Source organism: Thunnus maccoyii, chromosome 12, assembly GCF_910596095.1.
Source record: "Thunnus maccoyii chromosome 12, fThuMac1.1, whole genome shotgun sequence".
Taxonomy (NCBI): Eukaryota; Metazoa; Chordata; class Actinopteri; order Scombriformes; family Scombridae; genus Thunnus; species Thunnus maccoyii.
In genome coordinates, this window is record NC_056544.1 from 8,701,157 (window position 1) to 8,723,227 (window position 22,071).

General features: G+C 40.9%; 1 protein-coding gene across 7 annotated transcripts in view; it reads right to left on the minus strand.

The window, feature by feature from the left end:
- tnk2b (tyrosine kinase, non-receptor, 2b) overlaps window positions 1–22,071 on the minus strand; it is a 62,937-nt gene that overhangs the window by 24,256 nt on the left and 16,610 nt on the right. For 3 of the 7 annotated variants that reach the window (XM_042428942.1, XM_042428939.1, XM_042428940.1), the window contains exon 3: window positions 12,795–13,025. The exons of 1 other annotated variant lie outside the window; for it this stretch is intronic. In XM_042428942.1, the coding sequence (XP_042284876.1) occupies window positions 12,795–12,875 (81 nt within the window). In that variant the 5' untranslated portion in view covers window positions 12,876–13,025. Of the gene's footprint in view, window positions 1–1,620; window positions 2,553–12,794; window positions 13,026–13,159; window positions 13,663–22,071 lie in introns of those variants that run through there. 3 more of the 7 variants (XM_042428941.1, XM_042428944.1, XM_042428943.1) reach the window with 3 other exon arrangements.

Sequence of the window (22,071 nt, forward strand, 5' to 3'; positions counted from 1 at the left end):
GGTCAACTGAAAATAGCCAGGGTTTGTTTCTGCTCGAACTTGTACTGTGAGAACATTCTTTCATGTTAGCTTGAACAGAAATCCTCTGGTTTGTTTGAAGTAGGTACAGTACCACAAGCAGGTCAATAACTTAACCAAAAATATTATTATAAGCTGTAAGAGCCTGTAGAAGGACGCAGGCTGAACTGAATGCCTGTGGCTTTAGGATTAACTACAGCTGCAGTCATTTGAATCCGTTTTCATATTTTGCATTTTGCTGCATCATGCCTGACCCTTACCCTGAGAAAGACGATACAACAGCCTGTTTGGCAAGTCCACTACAGTGCTAAGCTGTGCCAATGTTGCATGTTCATATGGTCTGCAGTTCAACGCTGTGAGAGTGTGAAGCTAAAGTTTTCTCTGGAAGCATTTAAACAAATCAACATTTTTCTTTGTGTTTTTGCATACATGAAAAACCCATTTTTGTATTTAGTACAACATATTCTTATACAGGATGTACACCATGAACTATTACTCCGCTTATCCTCCACAATGCAGCCCCGAGTCTGATCTTCCCTGGCAGTCAACATGTGAGTGTTATTTCACTGGACGGTGCCAAAGACGCAAGTCAGCTTCCTCTCAGGCCTCTTTCCATGACAGTGTCATATCTGAGGCATCAGGGGTCAAAATCAAGGTGCTCAAGCCCACATATTACATTTCTCTGCTAACCCGCTGATTTACAAAACTTATTTAACAGACATATGTATCACACATTCTGTACGTTTTTGAGACAGGTGCTGCATGGAAATAAGTTGTCATACATCCAGTAATAGACCAGGTTGAGGTACTTGGTTGCTATATAACAACATATCTTGGATTCTCCTTTAATAAGATGAAGAGGAAGATGCACATTGGTGAGGTGTGAGGGCAGCAGGAGGAATGCTGTGATCTACTGTTGGGTGCGACTTGTGGCAGCACTCTGAGGAATCCCAACCAAGGCCAGAAGTCCAGGATCAGGGCTCTAAATACTAGGAAGTCCCATTTCCATGAATTTATGTTTATTAGACAGGAAGTAGTATTAAAAACAAGGAGCGTAGCCTGGTGTACTAACTTTCAATTCAGAATAACTCCCAAAATGTTTTCACTTGTTGCTGAAGAACAGAGAAAACAAAGTGAGAAGAAAGGCAGAAATGAAAAGAATGAGACCGAAGGGAAGGAGCGATGTAGTAATTTAGATGCAGAGAAACAACATGATGTCCCTGGTGAGAAATGCCTCTGGCCTGAACTCATTCCTCATGGTGGTAGAGAAATGCACGCACACACTCACTCACACACATCTCCTGGCCAAAGCCATGTCCTGTATCAGATCTGTTCTGCTCCAACATCCTGCTGCAATAACAACAACCCTCCCAGTGGACCGCCTCGGTCCAGCTGGAGGGTCCACACACACGCACACACACATACACACACACACACACATACCGACCACTGACCTCCACCATACCTTATTCATGATACAAACGCTGTATTCTAACATCTGAGTTAACCACATGATGCTGACTATAGCTACAACTATCTGTGTCATATTACCAAAGACAAAAAAATCCCAGACTGGACAAGCAGAGTAGACACCAGACTTACTCGATATACATGAAAGTGTGCCAGGAAGGGGAATGACTTTTTCAGCTTGTCAAAGCGTCGCATCCTGAATTCCTTAGTCTGGATGAGTGTAGGTGCAAAAAAAAATCTGTGTGCTTGTTTAAATGGCCAGAGGTGGCTGCTCGTCTTTACCGGAGCCACAGTCCTCCCAGTCTGACGTTCCCAGTCTCTGAGAAAATTCTAAGAGGCGCGCAATCTCCTCGGATCCAGATCCACAGCTCCGAACCCGAGAGTGGGAAGAAAAACTTCCTACGATCCTGTACGCAAATCTACAACATTCCATGGCGGGGCAATCCTCCTGTAAGCCCCTTCTTTAGCTTCAGCTCCCTCAGGAAGGCATTCAAACAGTTGTATAATATGTGAGAAAATGCTGCAGAGCGATTAAGAGCTGCTGTTTGTGGCAGAGAAATCCTCCCAGCTCTGCCTTGTGTCCAGTCCAGCCATGTGTTCTCCACAGACAGCAATGAGCCAGTGATCTAAACTTGCAGAACTTCACAAATAAGTCACTCCTCCTTCCTCCCTTCCTTTCACTCGCTCTCTCACACAGACTGTCTCTCTCTCTGTCTCTCTCAGATTTGCGTGTGCAGCTACTGTCTGTTTGCATTTCCATCCTTCCATCGAGCGTGGGGCTAAAAATAGGTGCGACTTCTCTCCGATTCAATCGCTCGCCAGTCAGGCAGGCAGCAGAGACGTGGGAGTCAGAGTGAGTGAGTGTCTCTGGTTTCACATTTTAGGCTGCAACAAGATGTGTGTCTGGGTGGTTTCAGAGGACTTTCTCTGTCCCAACTCGATCCTTGCTCCGTTGTTTTGTCTCCTACTGTCTTCTCCTACTTTCTTCTCCACGTACGCCTTTTCCTACCTCCTCTTGCAGTACTTTTCTCTGTACTCCTCACCCTATCCTTCTGTCCTCCCTTCCTCCTCCCCTCTTGCAGTCAGTCAGACGGTCCGTGCAGTGCAGAGCAGTGCGTGGTGCAGAGGACAGAGGCTTCATGGTATTCAGCCCGGAGGAGCATTTGATCCAGGGCCAAAGGGTCAAATTCAACTGCAGGATGGAGAGCTTGTTTCCTGTGATGCAACCCTCCAAACACACACACACACGCACACATAACCACCACAAAACCACTCCTTCCCCTCCCCTTCTCCATTGCTGCCTCTCTCCTCATCCCCTTCCCTGCTTATCTTAAAATTCACCATGGTAGGGCAGAATCACTTTTGGAGTTTTTTGTTCGACTGTCACTGAACCACTGTCACTGTACTGTTGTGGATCTCACTCAGATGGGTACTTTTTATGGGAGATGAAATTATGATGATGATAATTCTGCTATATGTCTTATAAGATATGTACATGATATATACAGATATGTAATTTGGATAATGTTTGTCTGACACCTGATGCTGAAACAGCTTATTTTCACAATGCCTTTACAGCAATTTGTAATAAGCAAGCTCTTCTAAAGAAATTTAGGATTAGCGGTAGGACTAAATCCTTGGTTCACTGAAAAGTTGGCTCTTATGATCAGAGAAAGAAACGTTTCATGGATCAAAGCTCGAGCCACAAATTCTGTTGCTGACTGGTCTGCTTTTAGAACTTTAAGAAGTAAATGCAGAAGCATGACCAGAAAATCTCAATCAGATTACTATCTAAAAACTGTGTCAGAAAATGTCAATAATCCCTCTAAAATGTGGAAGCAAATTAAAACACTGTCCTGTTCCAACTCTTCTTCAGGTCTCCCTGAACATATTTTCACAAACTTGAGAAAAAGTTGATATTACAAAAGAAAATGATATAGTTGTGCTCTTTAATAAACACTTTGTATCAATTGGCTGTGTTTTCAATGAGTCTAAATCAGGTTCTCATTGCTCTAACTCCAGCACTGTGACACCTTGAGCTGGTTCATGAGAAGCCTCTTTTGTTTTTAGACCCATTTTAAAAGAGGACATCTACATGACTCTTAAAGCTATTGATCCAAAAAAGTCTCTGGGACCAGACAACCTAGGGCCCTTCCTATTAAAGGTTACAGCTGAAATTATTGCTAAGCCTATAGCATACATCTTTAATTGCAATCTACAGAAAAATTCAATCACAAAATTATTTTACATCCTTCAGATCTTAACAATTAATGTCCAATTTCCAAGCTCCCTATTCTTGCTAAAATGTTGGAAGTTAAAGTACACTGACAACTGAAACAATTTCTGTCAGATTACAACATTCTAACAGATATACGGTCAGGTTTTAGAGCAGGGCACAGCACTGTTACCCCAACTGTTCTGGCACTAAATGATACTGTCAATACCCTGGACAAAAAGCAACACTGTGCTGCTTTATTTGTTGATCTGTCAAAAGCATTTAACTCTGTAGACCATGAGCTATTGCTAAATAGATCAGGTGATATTGGAATAGGGGACACAGCTATAAAATGGTTCAGGAATTATCTTACAGAGCACACACAATGTGTTTTTACAGATGGTCTTCAATCAGACTTTTTAGAGATTTCCAAGGGTGTCCCCCAGGGCTCAATTTTAGCTCCTATTTTATTTTCTATATTTATAAACAACATTGGAAAGGACTTGCAAACTGTTAAATTGCACCTTTACGCAGACGACACAGTAGCGTGCTTAGTTGCCCCTTCTCTGAATCAAGCCATTGAACTTCAGATAGCATTTCCATAGCTTCAAGTCTCACTACATGGGCTAAAGTTAGTTCCTAATGCAAAGAAAACCAAATTCATTCCCAATCCTCACATAACACTAATGTCTACACTCTAAATGGGGACTGAATTGAAAAGGTGTCATCTTATAAGTATTTGGTTGAATGACATACTTTTTTCAGTACAGTACACATTGAAAATCTTGATAAGAAGCTGAAACTAAGGATAGGTTTTTATTTTCAAAACAATGCTTGCTTTAACATGATCACCTGGAAAAAAATGGTGCAGGCTTCCTGTTTAAGTGTTTTGGATTATGGTGATGTTGTCTACATGCATGCTGCCTCTTGTTCACTCCACTTTTTAGATTCTGTGTACCACAGTACTCTACGATTTATAACCAACTCTGGTTCCCGTACTCATCATTGTACACTTTATATATTGGTAGACTAGCCGTCATTGAGTCTACGTAGACAACTTCATTTGTATATTTTTGTGTACACGCCCATGCTGGGTAAACTCCCCTCATATATACAGTGCTGCTTGAAAGTTTGTGAACCCTTTAGAATTTTCTCTATTTCTGCATAAATATGACCTTAAACTTGATCAGATTTTTACGCAAGTCCTAAAACTAGATAAAGGCAACCCAATTAAACAAATGAGACAAAAACATTAAACGTAATCATTTATTTATTGAGGAAAATTATCCAATCCTACATATTTGTGTGAGGTAAAGTATGTGAACCTTTGCTTTCAATAACTGGTATGACCCCCTTTTGCAGCAATAACTTCCGCCAAATGTTTCCGGCAACTGTTTATCAGCCCTGCACATCAGCTCGGAGGAATTTTAGCCCAATCCTCCTTACAGAACAGTCTCAACTCAGGGATGTTGGTGGGCTTCTTTGCATGAACTGCCTGCTTCAGGTCCTTTCTCAACATTTCAGTAGGATTATGGTCAGGACTTTGACTTGGCCATTCCAAAACATTAACTTCTTAACATTCTTTGGTAGAGCGACTTGTGTCTTTTGAAATGTTGCAAAAAAGAAAAAAAAAAGAAAATGCTGATTAAGCATGTTTCCATCAATTGGTTTGGAGCAAATAAACTAGGCTACACAAAGCATAGTTTTGTCAGAAGTTGGAGGTATAGGCTACATTACGCATGGCTGTAATACACAGAATAGAAGAAGTAGAGGCTGAAAATCGGAGACAAAACCAGTCACCTTGGCCATCGAGAGAAAAATGGAGAGAGGTCTTCAGGAATTCATTTCAACTGGGCAAATTGTAGCTAATTGTTCTTTCATGTCAGCTAGTATTGGCCATTTCTTCGTGTGTTATGGGAATATCTGGGAAGACGCCGAAATCGGAAACAGCTGATCAATCTTGTGACTTAAATGTTCACTACGTCAGAACTTATTCAGCAAAGGTGTTTCCATCTCCCATTTAGCGCATTAACTCTTTTTCAAAAAAGGTTCTTTCAAAAGTTCTTTCAAATTTTGCCACTTCCATTAACGTTTTCTAATGTGATACTACAAAATGCACATAAAAATACGCTGATGGAAACACAGCTACTGACAAACCCTGCATTACATACAGTAACAGTATCTGCTAACCAAAGGTCATACTTCAAAAGCTACAAACACATCTGCAATCTAAATCTTTAAAGTACCTAAATGTTAAATGTTAATTACAGTTTATGCATTTACTTTCAAAACATAATTAAAAACTTATCATTGACTGGCAGCAGAAACACATTGTTAACCAAACACTGACATACTATTATCTATTAAGTTGATATTGTCAATGAGTTAGCAAACTGTACATCAAGCAGACATTGAGCAAAATTAGCATTCATTTGGAGACATGTTTCTGCCCCCCTGAGGAATATATATCCAATGTTCACTCTCCTTTTAGCTTTGTTTTACTTTCTGTGTTCACCAGCTTGTTCATCCTAACTTTGTCTGTCTGCCATCTGGTGCCGGGTGGGTAGTTTACAATCGGTTTTTTATAGCTTTTTCACTGAAAATAGCTGCCTGCTGCAGCCACAAAAGACACTATGAGAACAATGAGAATGAACCAAAACAGTAATGTTTCAGGCAGGAAACTCAAAACATGAGACAAAAGACACTAAAATGCTCAGTAGAGCTGAGGGGAACTACAAAGTGAGGTGATAATTAAGTTGATCATTACAAGCTACCCCTTTCACATTACTCATAGTCATTCAGTCCATTTTTATTATGAAAATATCAATTATAGCTGCTTTAAATTTCAGCTACAAGTGAATTATCTAAGCAAAACCTGTCCTGGCCACCTCAGTGCAGGCAACTCCCCACTGCATTTCTGTCTCTGACGTCTTTCCTGTCTTTTACCAAACTGGCACTCCATCTTACACTGCAGCATAAAAGTCTTAACCTCACCCTTTCTCCTCCCTATCCTTTACTCCTTCATTAATCCCTTCTTTTTCACTCTGCTCCCCCTCCCAGTCTCCCCTCCCTCCCCAGGGTCTGGCCAACCGGTTGCATTTTCTTCTTTATTTGGTGCTGCCTTTTATTTCCTGCCTCTAATCCTCCAAAAATGTTATCTCTCTCCCACTCTGCTGACTATAAACAAACCCTTACCAGCTGCTTTTCAGACCCTTAATAGCAGCAAGCCTCCTCTCATTCAGCCTCTCTTCAAACACTCAACTTTTGGCTTTCTAATCTCACAGGTTTATTCTCTCTGCTCTCTCTGCTTCCCTCTGTGCTTTGCTAGTTAATCAATCTATACAGCATTTGACGTGGCTGTTCTCTTTTTCCTCTGTATCCTTCGCTCTCATTCACTGCAGCACTCTTCTGCTTTTAATTAGGAAGTTTTCTGTTTACTAGAGGAAGGAAGGGAGGTGAGCAGACAGAGGAGTCAAGGAGGGGAAGGAAAGAGAACATCAAAATGGGGGTTGTTGTCATGAAGTGTCCGACTTTAATTAAAAACAGGACAGCAGACATTTTTGAGGAGCATGTGGTGCTGTGTACTGTGGCTTTATGAGTACGTTGGTATGTTAGTCTGCATGCCTGCATTCACAAAAACAAAAGCAGTGATTTTTTTTAAGTTATACGATTTACAATAAAGTATTCTGATTCAAGTCACTGACAAAGTAGGTTGGATGTGCTTTAAGATTTCTGCAAATAGAGTTTTATGTGGGTGTATGCAAAAACATTTTATATATTCGTATCTAAATAACACTGCTTTAATTTTTCTCTTTTACTCTGCTTCATGATAGTAGTCCAAACTAAGTTGAATTGAAACAAATGTGCATGTGTGCATGATGAGTGGAATTTTTACAAGATTTTTGCTTCAGTGTGGTGGTTAATATACTGCTGAACACCTGTCAAGAGTATCAGAGCCCAGATGTGTTTCCTTCTCTGTTTGAATTCCTAATCAATCACATCAAACTCGAGTCATCCACATCTGAAGAAAAGGTTGTAAGGTTCATAAGATAAATCACAAACACTGATGTCATACACACACACACTTCTACAGTTCTCTAACAATGTACAGTATGTATGTTGTAGTGATAGTTGGCCTCCTCAAAGGTCCAAAGTCTCTTTTAACAGTTTAAGTCTGGATTCCTTCTGGACCTCATCAGCTGTCTCATTCTCACAGTCACTCACGGGCAGAGGTGACGTCATCAGTCTGGCTCTAAATCATTAAGCACACAGGATGTGACAGGACAGGAGGAAAAAAAAACAAAGACCCTTCCCTCCTCTCTCTTTCTCTCTGCACCCACTAACCCCCCCACACACACAGAGTCTGGAAAAACAACTCCCTAAAGTGAGTTATTCCATTAATGGCATAAAAATTCCCTGAAGTCCACATGATCTGAGAGCACATTAGTCAACTATAACCATCCCGATGTGCTTCAGGAAGGAATGGGTCACAGTAAAGCCAACTTTATTGCTATGACAAATAGGAAAATATAGCTTGTTTAAGTATAGGAACAGTTATGTAACTCACATGACTATGAAACAGATGACATAAAATAGCCAACATTCCTTGAATCAGCAGTGGAACAAGGCGCCAGTAACTGATTATTAGTACTAGTGCACTGCTGAATTTACAAGCTGAATACTTGCATTGAACACTTGAGAGAAAACCAGTCTTTGCTTAAAAGGACAATCCAAAAGAGAAACAACTGATGCTCAGCTGTAGAGGTGTGTGTGTATTTATGCAAACCATGGGCTCAGCAGAAAGAGATGAAACTGGCCAAGGCAACACTTTTCAATCCCATAACACAGATCCTTGGCAGGAGGAAAAGGATTAAAAGTGGTGGTGACAGTAGAAGGTATTGAGTGTAGTGAAGTAGAGAGCTGAATGTGTGACAATGCAGTGGTTGACATATAGTGTATGTAGAGCACCAGATATCTGACTTACATTGATGCCTTATAGGTTTACAAATCAGTGGAAAGAATGTGTCACAGTGCTGTCAGCTGCCTCCTCGCTAAGGAGATTAGAGCAATACGATTAATGGTCAGTAAGTCAGCCTGCGGCTGCATTATTATACCACTAGGTGGCACCAAACATCATGATGGGGATTACTAGCTTTGGTTGACTACTATTTAGCACTGAAGTTTCCTGAAGAGAATGTGGATTAAACCAGTCAAAAGAACAATGTAACAAATTATTATCTACTGGCTTTGATTCATATGGTGTATTCATATGTGGTAACTGTGGTAATATATTTAGGTGTTAATCACTGGGCAAGTTATTAGTGATGATTGTAAAGCAAATGTTCTGTCATTCAAAACACATTTGAAAAATGTCATTTACAAGTTCAACAGTGACACATTATTTTATATATCATATTAACTTTATCTATCGTTAGGTATGAGTTGGTTGCTTTAGTTTCTGTCCTTTTTGATAATTACAATATGACGGTGAGCATAGACATTGACTTTTTGGTCAGGACCAACTCATTAGGATTCATGTGGAAGCTCAAAACTGAAGTTATAAACTTAATTTGTGTTGTTCAATATGAATTCTGCTCATTGTTCATGCCATGCCTGTAGCTCAACTTCTAGTTTGGACATCACTTCATAGGAAACTGCCCTGCTAATGTGTCCATTTTCAAGTTAAAGTGGTTTGTATCTCCTGGACATTGAAATGAAAACCCTTAAATAAGGACATGGTGTGTTGCTGGTGCTTGTCTTGCTTGGTCCCTCACACTCACTCAGTGAAGCAGCTACTGTAGGTCTGTTCAGCTGGCCTTCATCTCCTTCTCTCTTTCTTGTACATGCACACAAACAAAGTCGTACAACACACTGACTGTACAGTTGGAACATGAAAGGATGCTAATACTGTAAAGCCCAAGTTAAACGTCCGACCGTGTAGATTGCATTATCATGAATTGACATCAAATTAGTGGCTTGGAGGCTAATGAGATTACGAAGAATGAGGCACTGTGTGAGGTCTGCATTATGTCTGGCCACTGCAACACACACACATTCTGTAATATGATGCTCACTGTACACACACACACAGGCAAGCAGAGGCATGCACTCACATCGTCTGGATTCACGGTGACGTGCGGTATTGGGAATTAAGATAGCTTAGTGGATACGGGTGGATGCCAGTGCATTTCTAAAATAAGTCGCAACCTTTCGGTGGCAAAACATCAGTCTGTGGTTTGGTATCTGGTGCCAAAAACTGGCAGAGCAGAGTGAGGGAGTAGTAGAACAAACATGATTAATCCCGCATACAACTCTGCAAGCAAAATATCTATACACACACAGGCACAGACGGTGCCTATGACGGATGCCTGCATGCACAGACACACAGAGATGCGTCATTCCTGATCTCACAGATAGTAGCCCTCTGCCAAGGTCTGGCTTTCCCGTTCTCCTTAAATCCCTTCGTCGTCCACAGCACCTCATCATTCAGAGAGTCAGGAGAGGAGAGGCGTTATGTGGTGGTGGGCGTCAACACGGAGAAGAACCGACTGTGGGAATGAAAAGAGCCTCGGATACAAACAGACGGCTTCCAGGCCGACACAGAACATATGTGTCCCCTTTTGTCAAGAGGTTGTTTTGGTCGCTTGGCCTAATATGCATAATGCCAGACTACCAAAACAACCCCCACAAACACTTCCTAATGTCACCTCCACCCTGAAAATACACCAATCCTAAGCCATCCCTTCTTTGATCCCCTAAAGCTGTTTAAGAGGGGAAAGGAGGATGTTAGCGAAAAATATCGGTCAAATGTCAGATTGACCTACAGACAGTCAACAGTGTGTGAAGCAAAACTCCAGCACAGTTTGTGCCACAGCATGACAAACTGACTTTTTATTATTAATATCCACCATGTGCAAAGTGCTGCTGGACCAATGCAACATTTATCAGACGAGGGCAGTGGTTGAACCACAGTAGCATGGCTAGCTCACTAATCTCCTCATGCTTCATAGGGGAAATGTGTACTTGAAGGGAGTTTGTCACAAGAAAAAGACTGACTGTCCTCCTCATTTTCTGTCTAACCTCTCCCCATTCTCATTTTCCTTCTTTGAATTTCTCTCCTCATCTCTCTCTTAGTGCCTTGGTCCATCTATCCTCATCATTCTCTCTGTGTTTCTAATGGGGCTGTGTGCGCTGTGTTCGGGTAGTGTGTGTGTGAAAACTAGAAAACCGCTGTATTCAGCACAAAGCTGCAGCTGTATAGAAGGACTCTGATCTGATTCAGCCCCCAGTGACCAGGACAGCTGCAGTGTCCACCGGCTTAACTCTGCTGAACTAGCACACAGACCCCGGACACACACAGTCCACATTCATGATATTAAAACTGTTGCACAGATCTACACATTCATCCATTTATCTTTTTTCTATACCCGCTTATCAAGGGCAGGGTTGCGGAGCGCTGGAGTCAATCCCAGCTCACAGTATTTTGATAGTAGTGCTGATATAATACTTGAGTTTCCACAACCACTACCCATACAAAAACAATTATTAAAACAAAAAAGCTAAAGCTCTAACGTGTTTTTCTAAAAATAAGCAGCCGTACATGAACTTTGCCTGAAGAAAATACACAAAAAACTGTTAAAATTCAGGATTAAATCAGTCTAAAGTAAAGAAGAGTATGAATCTGAGTGAGCATTGGGAGACAACTTTTAGTATTTCACAGTTGTTGATACTCAGTGTAACTAACACATTTTGGTTAGCACTAAAAACTTTGCTGCCTAGCCCAAAACTACAAATCTATAAGAATTACTTATCACCAACACACACAAACACACACACACATACTTCAGTAAATTTATCAGTCTGGTGCATACCAAAAGAAACACCTTCCAAGATTCAGCACATGTTCTTGCCAATATTGACCACATCAATAAGTTAAGGCAAAAAATGCATCTCACTGACCTAACGGTATAATGCATTTATGTTTAGATATCCAGCTGAGAACCTTTTTGTACATCTCCCTCTCTCTCAAATGTCCTGTCTGCCTCAAAAATACTGCATAATTATTGTGAAAAGTCAAAAAAATTGTGTGTCTGTATCGGTTTGTAGTGACAACCAGATTGCTGGCTCCATTCAAACCAAGAAAGCAGGCCTGTCAGTACGTTAGGGGGTTTGCGAAAGGACTTTGGTCTTTTGCAGAAGAGGTGGGAGGGTATAAAATGTCCTACTCTGCCTGTCACCGGGCTCATTCGGCAGCTCTTCATCAATGGCCTCATGGTTCTGCATTCAGTAACTCAGCGCACACAGGGGCTGGCCTTGTGTGTGGGTGTAAAGTGCTGTGTGTGGTGTGCATGAGTACGTGGTGGTTGAGGAGGGTGCTGGTGACATATTGAGTGTAAAAGAGCTGGTTCTGTGTGACAGATGAATGAGATTTATGATACAGAATGTATTTGCACAATCCAACGGGCCTGTTTACAGCAGACTCTAGCTGGAAAAGCACAGGTGTTTCTAATTACATCAATGATGATCATATAATGATCCGCTCTACTCAACTGTCCCAATAAGTCACGACAGTGAGAAAGTGAGCCAGCGTGCACAATACCAGGACCTTGAAACTGAAGCAGCTAAATGGAATTCAGCCTTCACTAATTTTACACCTGAGCTTTTCCTGCTGTGACAAGTGAAAATGTTATCCGCTAAAAAGGCCTGTCTTGACAAATTTTTTACAGAATAAATTACTTGAAATAATACTGTACCTCCCTGCCTGCTACTTAATCAGGAGCTAACCCAAAAACACACTGGAAAAAATACACATAAGTGTCATGAATGTCACAGGAAAACCGTTCCTTCTGAATATTAACCAAATGTTCTTTCCTACGTAAAATTAATTTTCTGTTCAGTTAAAATTATGCTTTCCTCAGAAACCCACACAACAGAGCCATCATCTCACACCATTTCATTTTCCTGTGACAGGATTCATAATACCAGTTGAAATTTCAGCTCACTGTTTATACTGTCTGATACAAACATCCATGTTTGACCAACACTGTGTGACAGGATCACTACTATGATGAAGGAAACTATATAGGTCTACCTCTTCGTCATCGCTGGGCAGGCGTTGGTAGTCAGACTCTGACGTGTCCTGCAGCCTCTGGTATTCTGCCGTCTCCCCCATGGTGGGGCTCTGACACCCAGCCGGTACCTGCCCGGGGCTACGCGTCCTCAAAATCCTCAAATAGCCACAGCTCCAGTCGGATGGCCAGCCAGCAGCCAGTGAGCACGCTTAGTCGGTCGGTCGGTCAGTCAGCCCACTTCAAGCTTTGTGCTGTCATTGGGAAGACAAGTACAGTACTCTGCATGACATCCACAGAACACTACTGCTTTATTTTATATAGCCTCAAACAGTATTTCTAATAATCCATGTAATATACTGTCGCTCTACACCTGCAATACTCCCACCTTCATTGTCTTCCTCATTTAGGGTTGAGTCAGCTTTCCTTGAAAATGGCCGGACAATGGGTTCCTCATATTTTCACAGTGATAACAGAGCTGTGTTCACTGACCGAACAGTCTGTAAAAGGTAATGCATTCCTCCGGCGAGCTGCAGATGATAATTCTTGCAGAATGAACATAGTCCCCATTTTGCATTGTTGTGTGCAGGCAAGAATTCTTCCTCTTCTGAAGAAAAATAGAAGACGATTCGTTTTTTTTAAAACAAGCACAGTTTGTCCTCAAATGTCAGTGGCTTGAACATTCAGGAAGCATCCAAGGTGCAAAACAAGGTGCAAAACTGACCTTTTAAAATTAACTTATTGATTGTTATTGTCCTTCTAGATAAGGAAATCTCATTTGTGGGTCCTCAGCAGAGCTGCTGCAGTGCTGGGATGTTGCAGCCAAGGTGTGGCACTGGAGGTGACAAATCCGGCAGGCTCTATTTCTGTCGTCCCATCTCACACCACAGTAATGACCTCTACCCTCAATCTCCCACGCTCTACCTCGCTCTCCACCTCACTCATCTCTGCTGTCACTGTCTCTCTCTCTCTCTCTCTCCCCGAGTCCTCTTGTGTGCCTTAGTGCTGACGCATGCTCTTCATATCCAGCGATGCCCCTCTCTCTCTGTTTCTATTTCTGTGCTCCAGGCATCACTTCGGCCAGCTTACCTTCTCTCACTCATCGCTGAGAGTGAAATATCACAGCAGCAAAGGAGAACGATCATCCAGGAGCCGTTTTTCATTTTTTCACCTGTTTTATTTCATCCTTCCTTTGTGTGTGCTTCTCTTTTTTTTTCCCCCCCACAGATCTTGAGCAGTTGTCCAATCTGACTGGCAGCTCAGCTCTGACGATCACGACTAAAGTCTGGGAGGATTTTTAACGCTGCTTTGTCCTAAATGGACTTCCTGATTGCTCGGTCAATGCCTAATCCCTCGCTGTTGTTGTTATTGTTTTTACCCCCCTCTCCTCCTTTCAGTCCCTCACCCTCTAACCCGCTTTCCACACCCCTCCACTTGATTTTTTTTTTTTCCATTTCAGCCCCGGCTCGATGGTTTGGTGAGTGGTCGCCTCCTCTATTACCGTGGCAACATCAACCCCATCCCACCTCCTCCCCGCTCTCCTGTGTCCTGTAGTCGCTGCGATCCAGTCAGCGGTGGTCCTGATAGAAGCAGCCAATGACGGCGAGGCAGGCCGACAGGGGAGGGAGGGGGAGGAGAGACGAGGGCGAGAGGCGAGAGGCGGGGGAGCCCTAATGAGGAGAGTTAATCTTCCCTCTGAGAGGGAGAAAAACACGGCCATGCTGCTTTGTGTGTGTTTGCGTGTGTGCGTCAAAAGCACCTCTCTACTATAGAGAGGGTATCCAGGCCATCTGGATCCTTGCTGAGTGGACATCTGGATGAAGGGGAAAATAGAATAAAAGAACAATGTGTGTGTGTGTGTGTGTGTACGCGTGTGTGTGTGCACGTGAATGACAGTACCTCCTGGTCTTTCCCAAGTTGTAGTGTGACTAACATTGCAGTCGAAGCAGTGATGCCACAGAGCAAAGCCTTTAACGCATCTAAATGACAGCATTACACAGTGCTCCCTGACTCATACGCCTTCTTCTCCACCCTTTAGTCCATGTCATTCACTCTTTATTCTCCATTTTCCATCCTAAACACTTGCCTTCTTTCTATCTCCCTCCTCCCATCTCATTTCTGACTCTCCTTTTGCCCCAACCATCCCTTTATTCTCCCTCCCTTTCCCTCCCTCTCCCTCTCTCTCTCTCTCTCCCTCTCTCTCTCTCTCTCTCTCTCTCTCGTTCATTCCAGTCCTGTTGATGTCCTCAGGCCGGTTATTCGCAGCCCGCTGAGCAACATTCACTTTTTTGCTCTCATTCCTCTGCCTCTCGCCTGCTCTGTTGTTGAATCTGCTCCTCTGGAGGCCTGCTGTCACATATGTAAGCAGCACACAATATCACACTGCAAAAAACACATGCTTGAATGCAGAACGCAAATATTTCTATAAAACTGAAACACCAAAACACCGGCTACAACACAAAACACATGCTATGCATGCATGCAGACGCAATATACAGCTATTCAGTCAGACCCCTAAACCTCTGTGGTAAGCACTGGACATAATAATATTTTCTCCATGCTTTAGAGGCATCAACACCATTTCCGACCATCACAATTCAAATTACCACAATGTCATACATGAACCAGGTGTAGGACTGAATGAATCTGTTTCTGGATATGGTTTTGTTTACTGGTTCCTCCGGTGTGCTGTTGTGTTGTTCACCTCTCTTTCTTACAGCTGAATCCAAAGTCAATGATCCTTACTGGTCAGGCTGGTCAGGCAGCCTATCCGATCTCAGTGCAAATCGCAAAGGCTTACAGCCTCGCTTTGCCAGTTTCACCAAGACTACAGACTCCTACTACAGTACCCCAACATCTCTGACACTCTCATTCCCTCCACAGTCTGTCAATGTATCCTTTCTTCCATCTCTTCATGTACACTCTACTGGAAAATGAAGGGAGGATTATGTAGTTTGAGTCTTGTCAGCTTTTTTTTTTCAACCTCTCACTCCTCATGCTTTTAACTGCATTATTTCATTATTTCTTTCCCTTTTTAAAAAGATATAATTAATGGAACAAGGAATCATCTCATCTGCTTGTCTTGGTGTTTTGTGTACACTATGTACAGAGGGAAAGATACGTTTAAGGTAAAACAAGTACAAAAAAAAAAACTAAACACAATCCAACAACAATCATATTAAATATAAAATACACAAGACAGTGGACCAAAGTTACAAAGAGCAACACACAGCAGTAGATACGACAAGCAGTAGGGGAAAGACAGGAAGACAGTGGAGGGACATGTTGGCCAATTAAGGCTGTGATAAAGGGAGCCGGGCTGAGCTGTGGTGTCCCTCTGATGAAGTTAAAACACTCCATTACAGACTGTATGTTTGATAAGACTAGAGGGCAAGGCTGGGCAGTATGAAAATAATCATTTGAAAAACATTTTTCTTCTTGCTGCAACTTGAATTTGAAAGCGTTTCTGTGGGAAATATTTTGCAGAAGAAACTTTTTTTTAGCTGTCTGTGCTACAGTACACATCTAATCTTCATTTACATGAGGGGAGACAAACAGATGCTGTTTATCCTTCAGCACATTGTAAAAAAACAACTGACAACAACCCTTGTTGCTTCCTGGGATAATCAATTTTGTGGCCAGAAACTCTGATTTATTCATTAATGTACGAGGGGGGACCCAAAGATTCCTGGAAGCCATCGATAGCACAGGAGTAGGGTGTAGTTATCGGATTACGCTGCCTGACGGCAAACTGGGACTGAAAGGCAGAAGATTCGCCACCGTGGAAGAGATCTAGAAAGAAACGCAGGAGGCTCTGGACATGGTGACAAAAGATAACCACAGGAAATATTTCCAGGAATGGGAGAAGCGCAACAAATGTATTGCATCTCAAGGAGATGACTGTGAAAGGGATTAGATAAGTACTACTGAAAGATTTAATGACAGTTTTTTTAACAATTGTGGGAATTTTTGGGCCCCACCACTCATATAATTCATTTAACCAGCATTCAAATCAAAGTGTGAAAATATTAAAGTCGACACAAAACACACACACTTCATGTGTTCTGAAATATACAAAAAAAAGGAAAAATATTCCCTCAATAAAAAATTTGCCTTTATTTGACAATAGTCTTTATTATGGAAAAAAAAATGTGTATTTGCATGTCATCATTTTCCACTTATTCATATTACCAAGCAATTTTTGTTCCTGAACTCTACGTTTCCTTTTTATACTATGAACTGTCTATCAATGGGAATGTGCAAATATTTTATTTCTAACAGTGAAAAAAACGTTTCTATGCTTGGTTCCAGTTACACATTGCTCTTAAAAAAGTTCCCTTTTAAAACTATTTTTGTATCTCTTTAAATGTGGCATAAAACTTTCCCAAAGATATCAATTACTTGGAGCACCACACCCCCACCGTTAACATCCCTGATTCCATAATACGCAACATTTCCCAAACCTGGAAAACCCCTTCAATAATGAAATGCTGGGGCTTCCACCTTTGACCCCAGCGGCTTCATTTGTCAGCCATCGTGTGTCAGGGGGAAGGTAAAGCTGAGCCTGTTAAAACATGTAAACGCCTTCTCTCTCCCCATGATGGAGAGCAAGGAGAATTAGAGCAGACAGGCTGTGGGTGTAACGATGCAACGTTCCCAGCCCCAACATCACAGGCCATTTAAACCCTCCCTTTAGGAGAACTTTTAGAGTCCTTCATAACTTCAGGGACGGTGACTCCTCTGTCCCTCCCGTCGCTTTACGACTGTTGGTGGGTAGACTGCAGGCTCTGGGGGCAGCAGTAAGCTTTTGAACAGGAGCAGGATGAAATCCTTGATATCTACTGCTGGTGTAGGGCTCGCAGGGTGGAAATATAATCAGTGTAGTAACTGGACAGTACGGCAGAAGTAGTTATGGTGTACGGTATCTGTGTGTGTGTGTGTGTTCGCCTACATGAATGTCATGCCTCAGTGGAAAGTATTTTCTTTGGAGCTACTTTATAAATATTAGAATATGTTGATATATGTTATATCTGTTTTCACCGACTGATAAGGGTTCCAAGGTTAAGAAACAACAGGAAAAATATTTTCTGCTGTCTACTTGCTAAAATGATCATTTATTCTGTTGAAGAATTTTTCAGTTAACTAATTAATCATTTATTCTAAAAATGAATAAAAAAAATAAAGGAATAAATAATGATAAATCACAATCACAAGTTAACACAGCCCAAACTGATGCCCTAAAATTTCCACAATCAAAAACATTTAAGTATCCTACTAAAGGTATCCTACGTAACACATCACTTTGGGCTCTGGCCACATAAGAAATCAATCTAATGATTGAATAGGATATATTATACTAAAATATGTTTCCATGAGAAAATCAAAGAAAGTGACGACTGAAGTATAATAATCATCATCATCATCATCATCATAATCATTGTCATCATCATCATCATCATCATCATCATCACAAAAAACACGAGTTTCCAAAGATTTAATGTAATTTAGGACCCTAATATACTAATATAGATTTTCTGTACATCTCCAGTGATTTAATATTTCACATCCATGAAGTCGGGGGACTTGAAAGAGATTTAAAAAAAAAAAAAAAAAAAGAGCTGCAACGATTAGAAAATTAATCAGAAACTATTTTGATAATCAAATAATCATTTTAGAGGCTAAGATGCTGGATGCTGACATTTAATCCCTATCAAGCTCCAGAAACACTGGATCCTACACTTCCCATAATTCATAGTGCATTTCATTGTTAGACTCTTCCTATCTGTTAAATGTGCATGTCTATCAATTTCCACTACCAGGTTTGTAACGCAGGCTTTCTTTATAAATGTAGTCATCAAGCCCAAGTTGAGATAACCCTCATGACATAATCAGCAGTTATTTTTTCATATTTGACAAAGCTCCTCCAGAATCACAGAAGACATTATACTGTTATAACTGTTTTCACAAGCTCCCAGTACTATCAATAACTAGTGAACGGACATTTATATGTGAAATTAGTGGAGTTCTTCCTGGAGACTTTATAAATTATAAGGCAACAATGCAGTTTTAAACATCTAAAGTCAGTGTTCAGTTACAGGCACATAAGACTTGAGGTGAGATCCATCACACAGTTTGAAAGATTTCTCTCTAGTCTCTCAGAACTCATTGTCAACACAAATATCAAGTCCTGCCAACATCAATACGCTTTGTAATCATGTACAATCATGTATTCTTGCCAAGTAATATCTGTACTAATAAAAGAAAAGGTTACTATTCTAATGATGACAGACTGATAGCTCAAGAAAAAAATACTTAAAAGGGAAACTTCAGTATCTTTGGGAAAATAAGAAAAAAGAGATGGGAAGTTCCCCTTTAACATCTGTATGATTCTAAGTGATATAGCAGTGAACTTAAAATGGGTTACAGACCTGTTTACGTTGGGAATATTCTGCCACATGAATCCTCTTTACAACCAATCTGGTCTCCTGACATTGAAAAGCGCCCATTCAAAAGAAATATTTCTTCTTGTAAGTCATAGTAGCAACACCCACCCACTAATTGTGGTCAGAGATCAAATCTTGTTGACTTTGGCGATGACTTCACCTCCCTGAGGGTGAAAAATGCCGGACATGCTACCAGATGATTCACTAATCACCATTACAAAAAGAGACGTTAAGATTTACCAATGTCTGTGCTGAGGTCAGTGCTTCTGAGAAAATGTTGAAAGTGAAAACGTCATCGGCCAGTGGGGAAGCTGATCTAGCTGTGATCAGGGTGTGGACTGTGGAGTAACGGTACATTCATCTTATATATTTTTTATCTTCACCTTCATCACAACACCAGTGGGATAAAAAACCTGACTGCTGATCCACATGCCATCAGTCAAAACTAAACCTCTCTCTCCCTAAATCCTCACCATATGCTCAAAAACCTTAATAAGATTTTTAAGTACAAACATGGTACATCATCACTGGAATATGTCAGCAAATCCCCATTGTGGAGATAAAGAGTAGATTGGGGTCACACACAAATGTTTTTTCAAAGTCCATAATACCTCAATCCACATTTATCTTGGAAAAAAAGTTCCTAAAAGTTTAAACAATTTATCAATGAATAAGTGAGTTGATCAAAAGAAAATGAATGATCAACTATTGATTGATTTATCATCAATCTCAAACGCCAAACATTTGTCTGGTTCCAGGTTCTCAAATGTGAATATTTGCTGCTTCGTTTAGTCTAAAAAATATCAGAAAATAGTCAAAATTTCCTGTCCTAAGTTACCGTTCTTCAATTGTCTTTTGTCCAACCAATAGTCCAAAACCCAAACATATTCAATTTAGAAACAGAAAAAAGTGTATTAGTTAGTTAATACTATTCATTTTAACTTCCCAAAGTGCAACGTGACATATTCAAATGTGTTTGTTTTATCCAACCAACAGCCGGAACCCCAAATATATTAATTTACTATCATATATGACAAAGCCTTTTTGGCCTTTTTGCTTGAGAAATGATTGAAACTATTAACTGAAAAATAGTTGTTAGTCGATCCATCGATTAACGGTTTCAGCTCTACATTCAGCCCATCCGACAAGGGATTAAAAAACACTTCTACGTCCAACATCAAATCTACAGCGAGATATCTTCCAGCATACAAAGCCAAAACAAAGACAACATTGCAGTACATCTATTTAGTGTCAGGTAACATTATGTAAATCTACAAAATTTCTGAAAAATGTGTATCAAATACCAGAAGAAAGGAAGAGAAACCAATTTTGCTGCAGCCGTTACTTCTATCCTAATAAAATTCTTCAAATAAGCAGCTAATTTAAATGTATAGTACATACATTTAAGTAAACCTAATGATTAGGTTTACTTAAACACACTTGACATTAGGCTAATGTCGAGTGTGTGGTTGAAAGATGGCCTGCCCTCTACCCAGCAGGTTCAGATTGGATCTATCAGGGTTAGGCAGAGTCAAACCTCTTAATGACTTCCATTTACTGTACAACTCACAATATAACCAATACTCAATCCTCAACAAATCCTCTCTCATCACCCCTTTCCCAGAAAGATTTCCACTTCGGCTGAATCAGAGGTGGAGGGGCACGCTCAACAAATCCACTGTGGACAGAGGTGTGTGTGTGTGTGAGAGAGAGATGAGAAGGAATATGTGTGTGAGTGTGTGTGTGTGTGACAGAGAGAGAGAGAAATAGACCTTCATGCTATATAATCCTCAGCTCTCATGCTGTCTTTGAAGTATTGGGACAGCAGTGTGTGAGGTGTTGGCTTTCTCCTGTCCCTTCAGGCTGAACAGGTGGGATTTAAGAGGCGAGCTAAAGCCTGCGGGGCAACACAGTTCTGTGCAGGGCAGCAGAGGACAGGATTAGGGGGACAGGAGGACGGGACGAGGGTCCCAATGTCTCGCTAAATCTATGTGTGCATTTGTGCCAAGGGCACAGGTGATGAGCTATGCAAATCATCAGGAGCTAAAGCTCTCAGTGTTTCACTGCCATCTGGATGCCTGGTCATACATCATGCCAGGGGCTTTGTGTGTGTGTGTGTATGTGTCATTGAAGTGACACCGAACATACAAACTCATTCACACCCTGAGCTCACATGCCAACCCTGCTGTCCTGGCTTCAAGTCAGCTCCCACATATGGTTCCTTCCATTTAAAGTGCACATAGGGCTGGGCAATATTACATCAATGAATATTATCAATTATCAACATTATGTTACTGTTCTACAAAGTTCTGTTGATCATATTACTGATTCTAAGCTAATTTGAATTAGATTAACTAATAAATATTGTTTATTAAGTTCTTTTACATCTGTGCTGAGTTTTTTTCTGACATTAACTTAATTATTTTATATGAGATGTTGCATACATTTGCTGTATCAATATAAAAAAAATACTTTTACCACTGTGACATTGATTTAAACCATGTTGTCCTGCCCTACTAACCTCTGATCCTCCATCTCTAGCTTAAAATTGCATCAAATCCGAGCTAACTATGAAGAGGGACTTTTGTTTATTTAAACATACAGTAGCATATTGTTAGACACCATGCACACTTCTTCTTAGCAGCAATGTCTGGGTAATATGAACGTGCAAAGTTAGACGATCACAAATTTCACTCTGGAATAAAGCAAGTATACATATGTGCAGTTATGTTGTTGGTATATCTGAGACAACTGTCAATTCCCCATCTGGCCACATGGGGGCAGAATGAGGCAATGATAAGAAGAAAAACTGGCATAAAATCAGACATTTAAAACTGGTATTAAGCATTTATGTTCA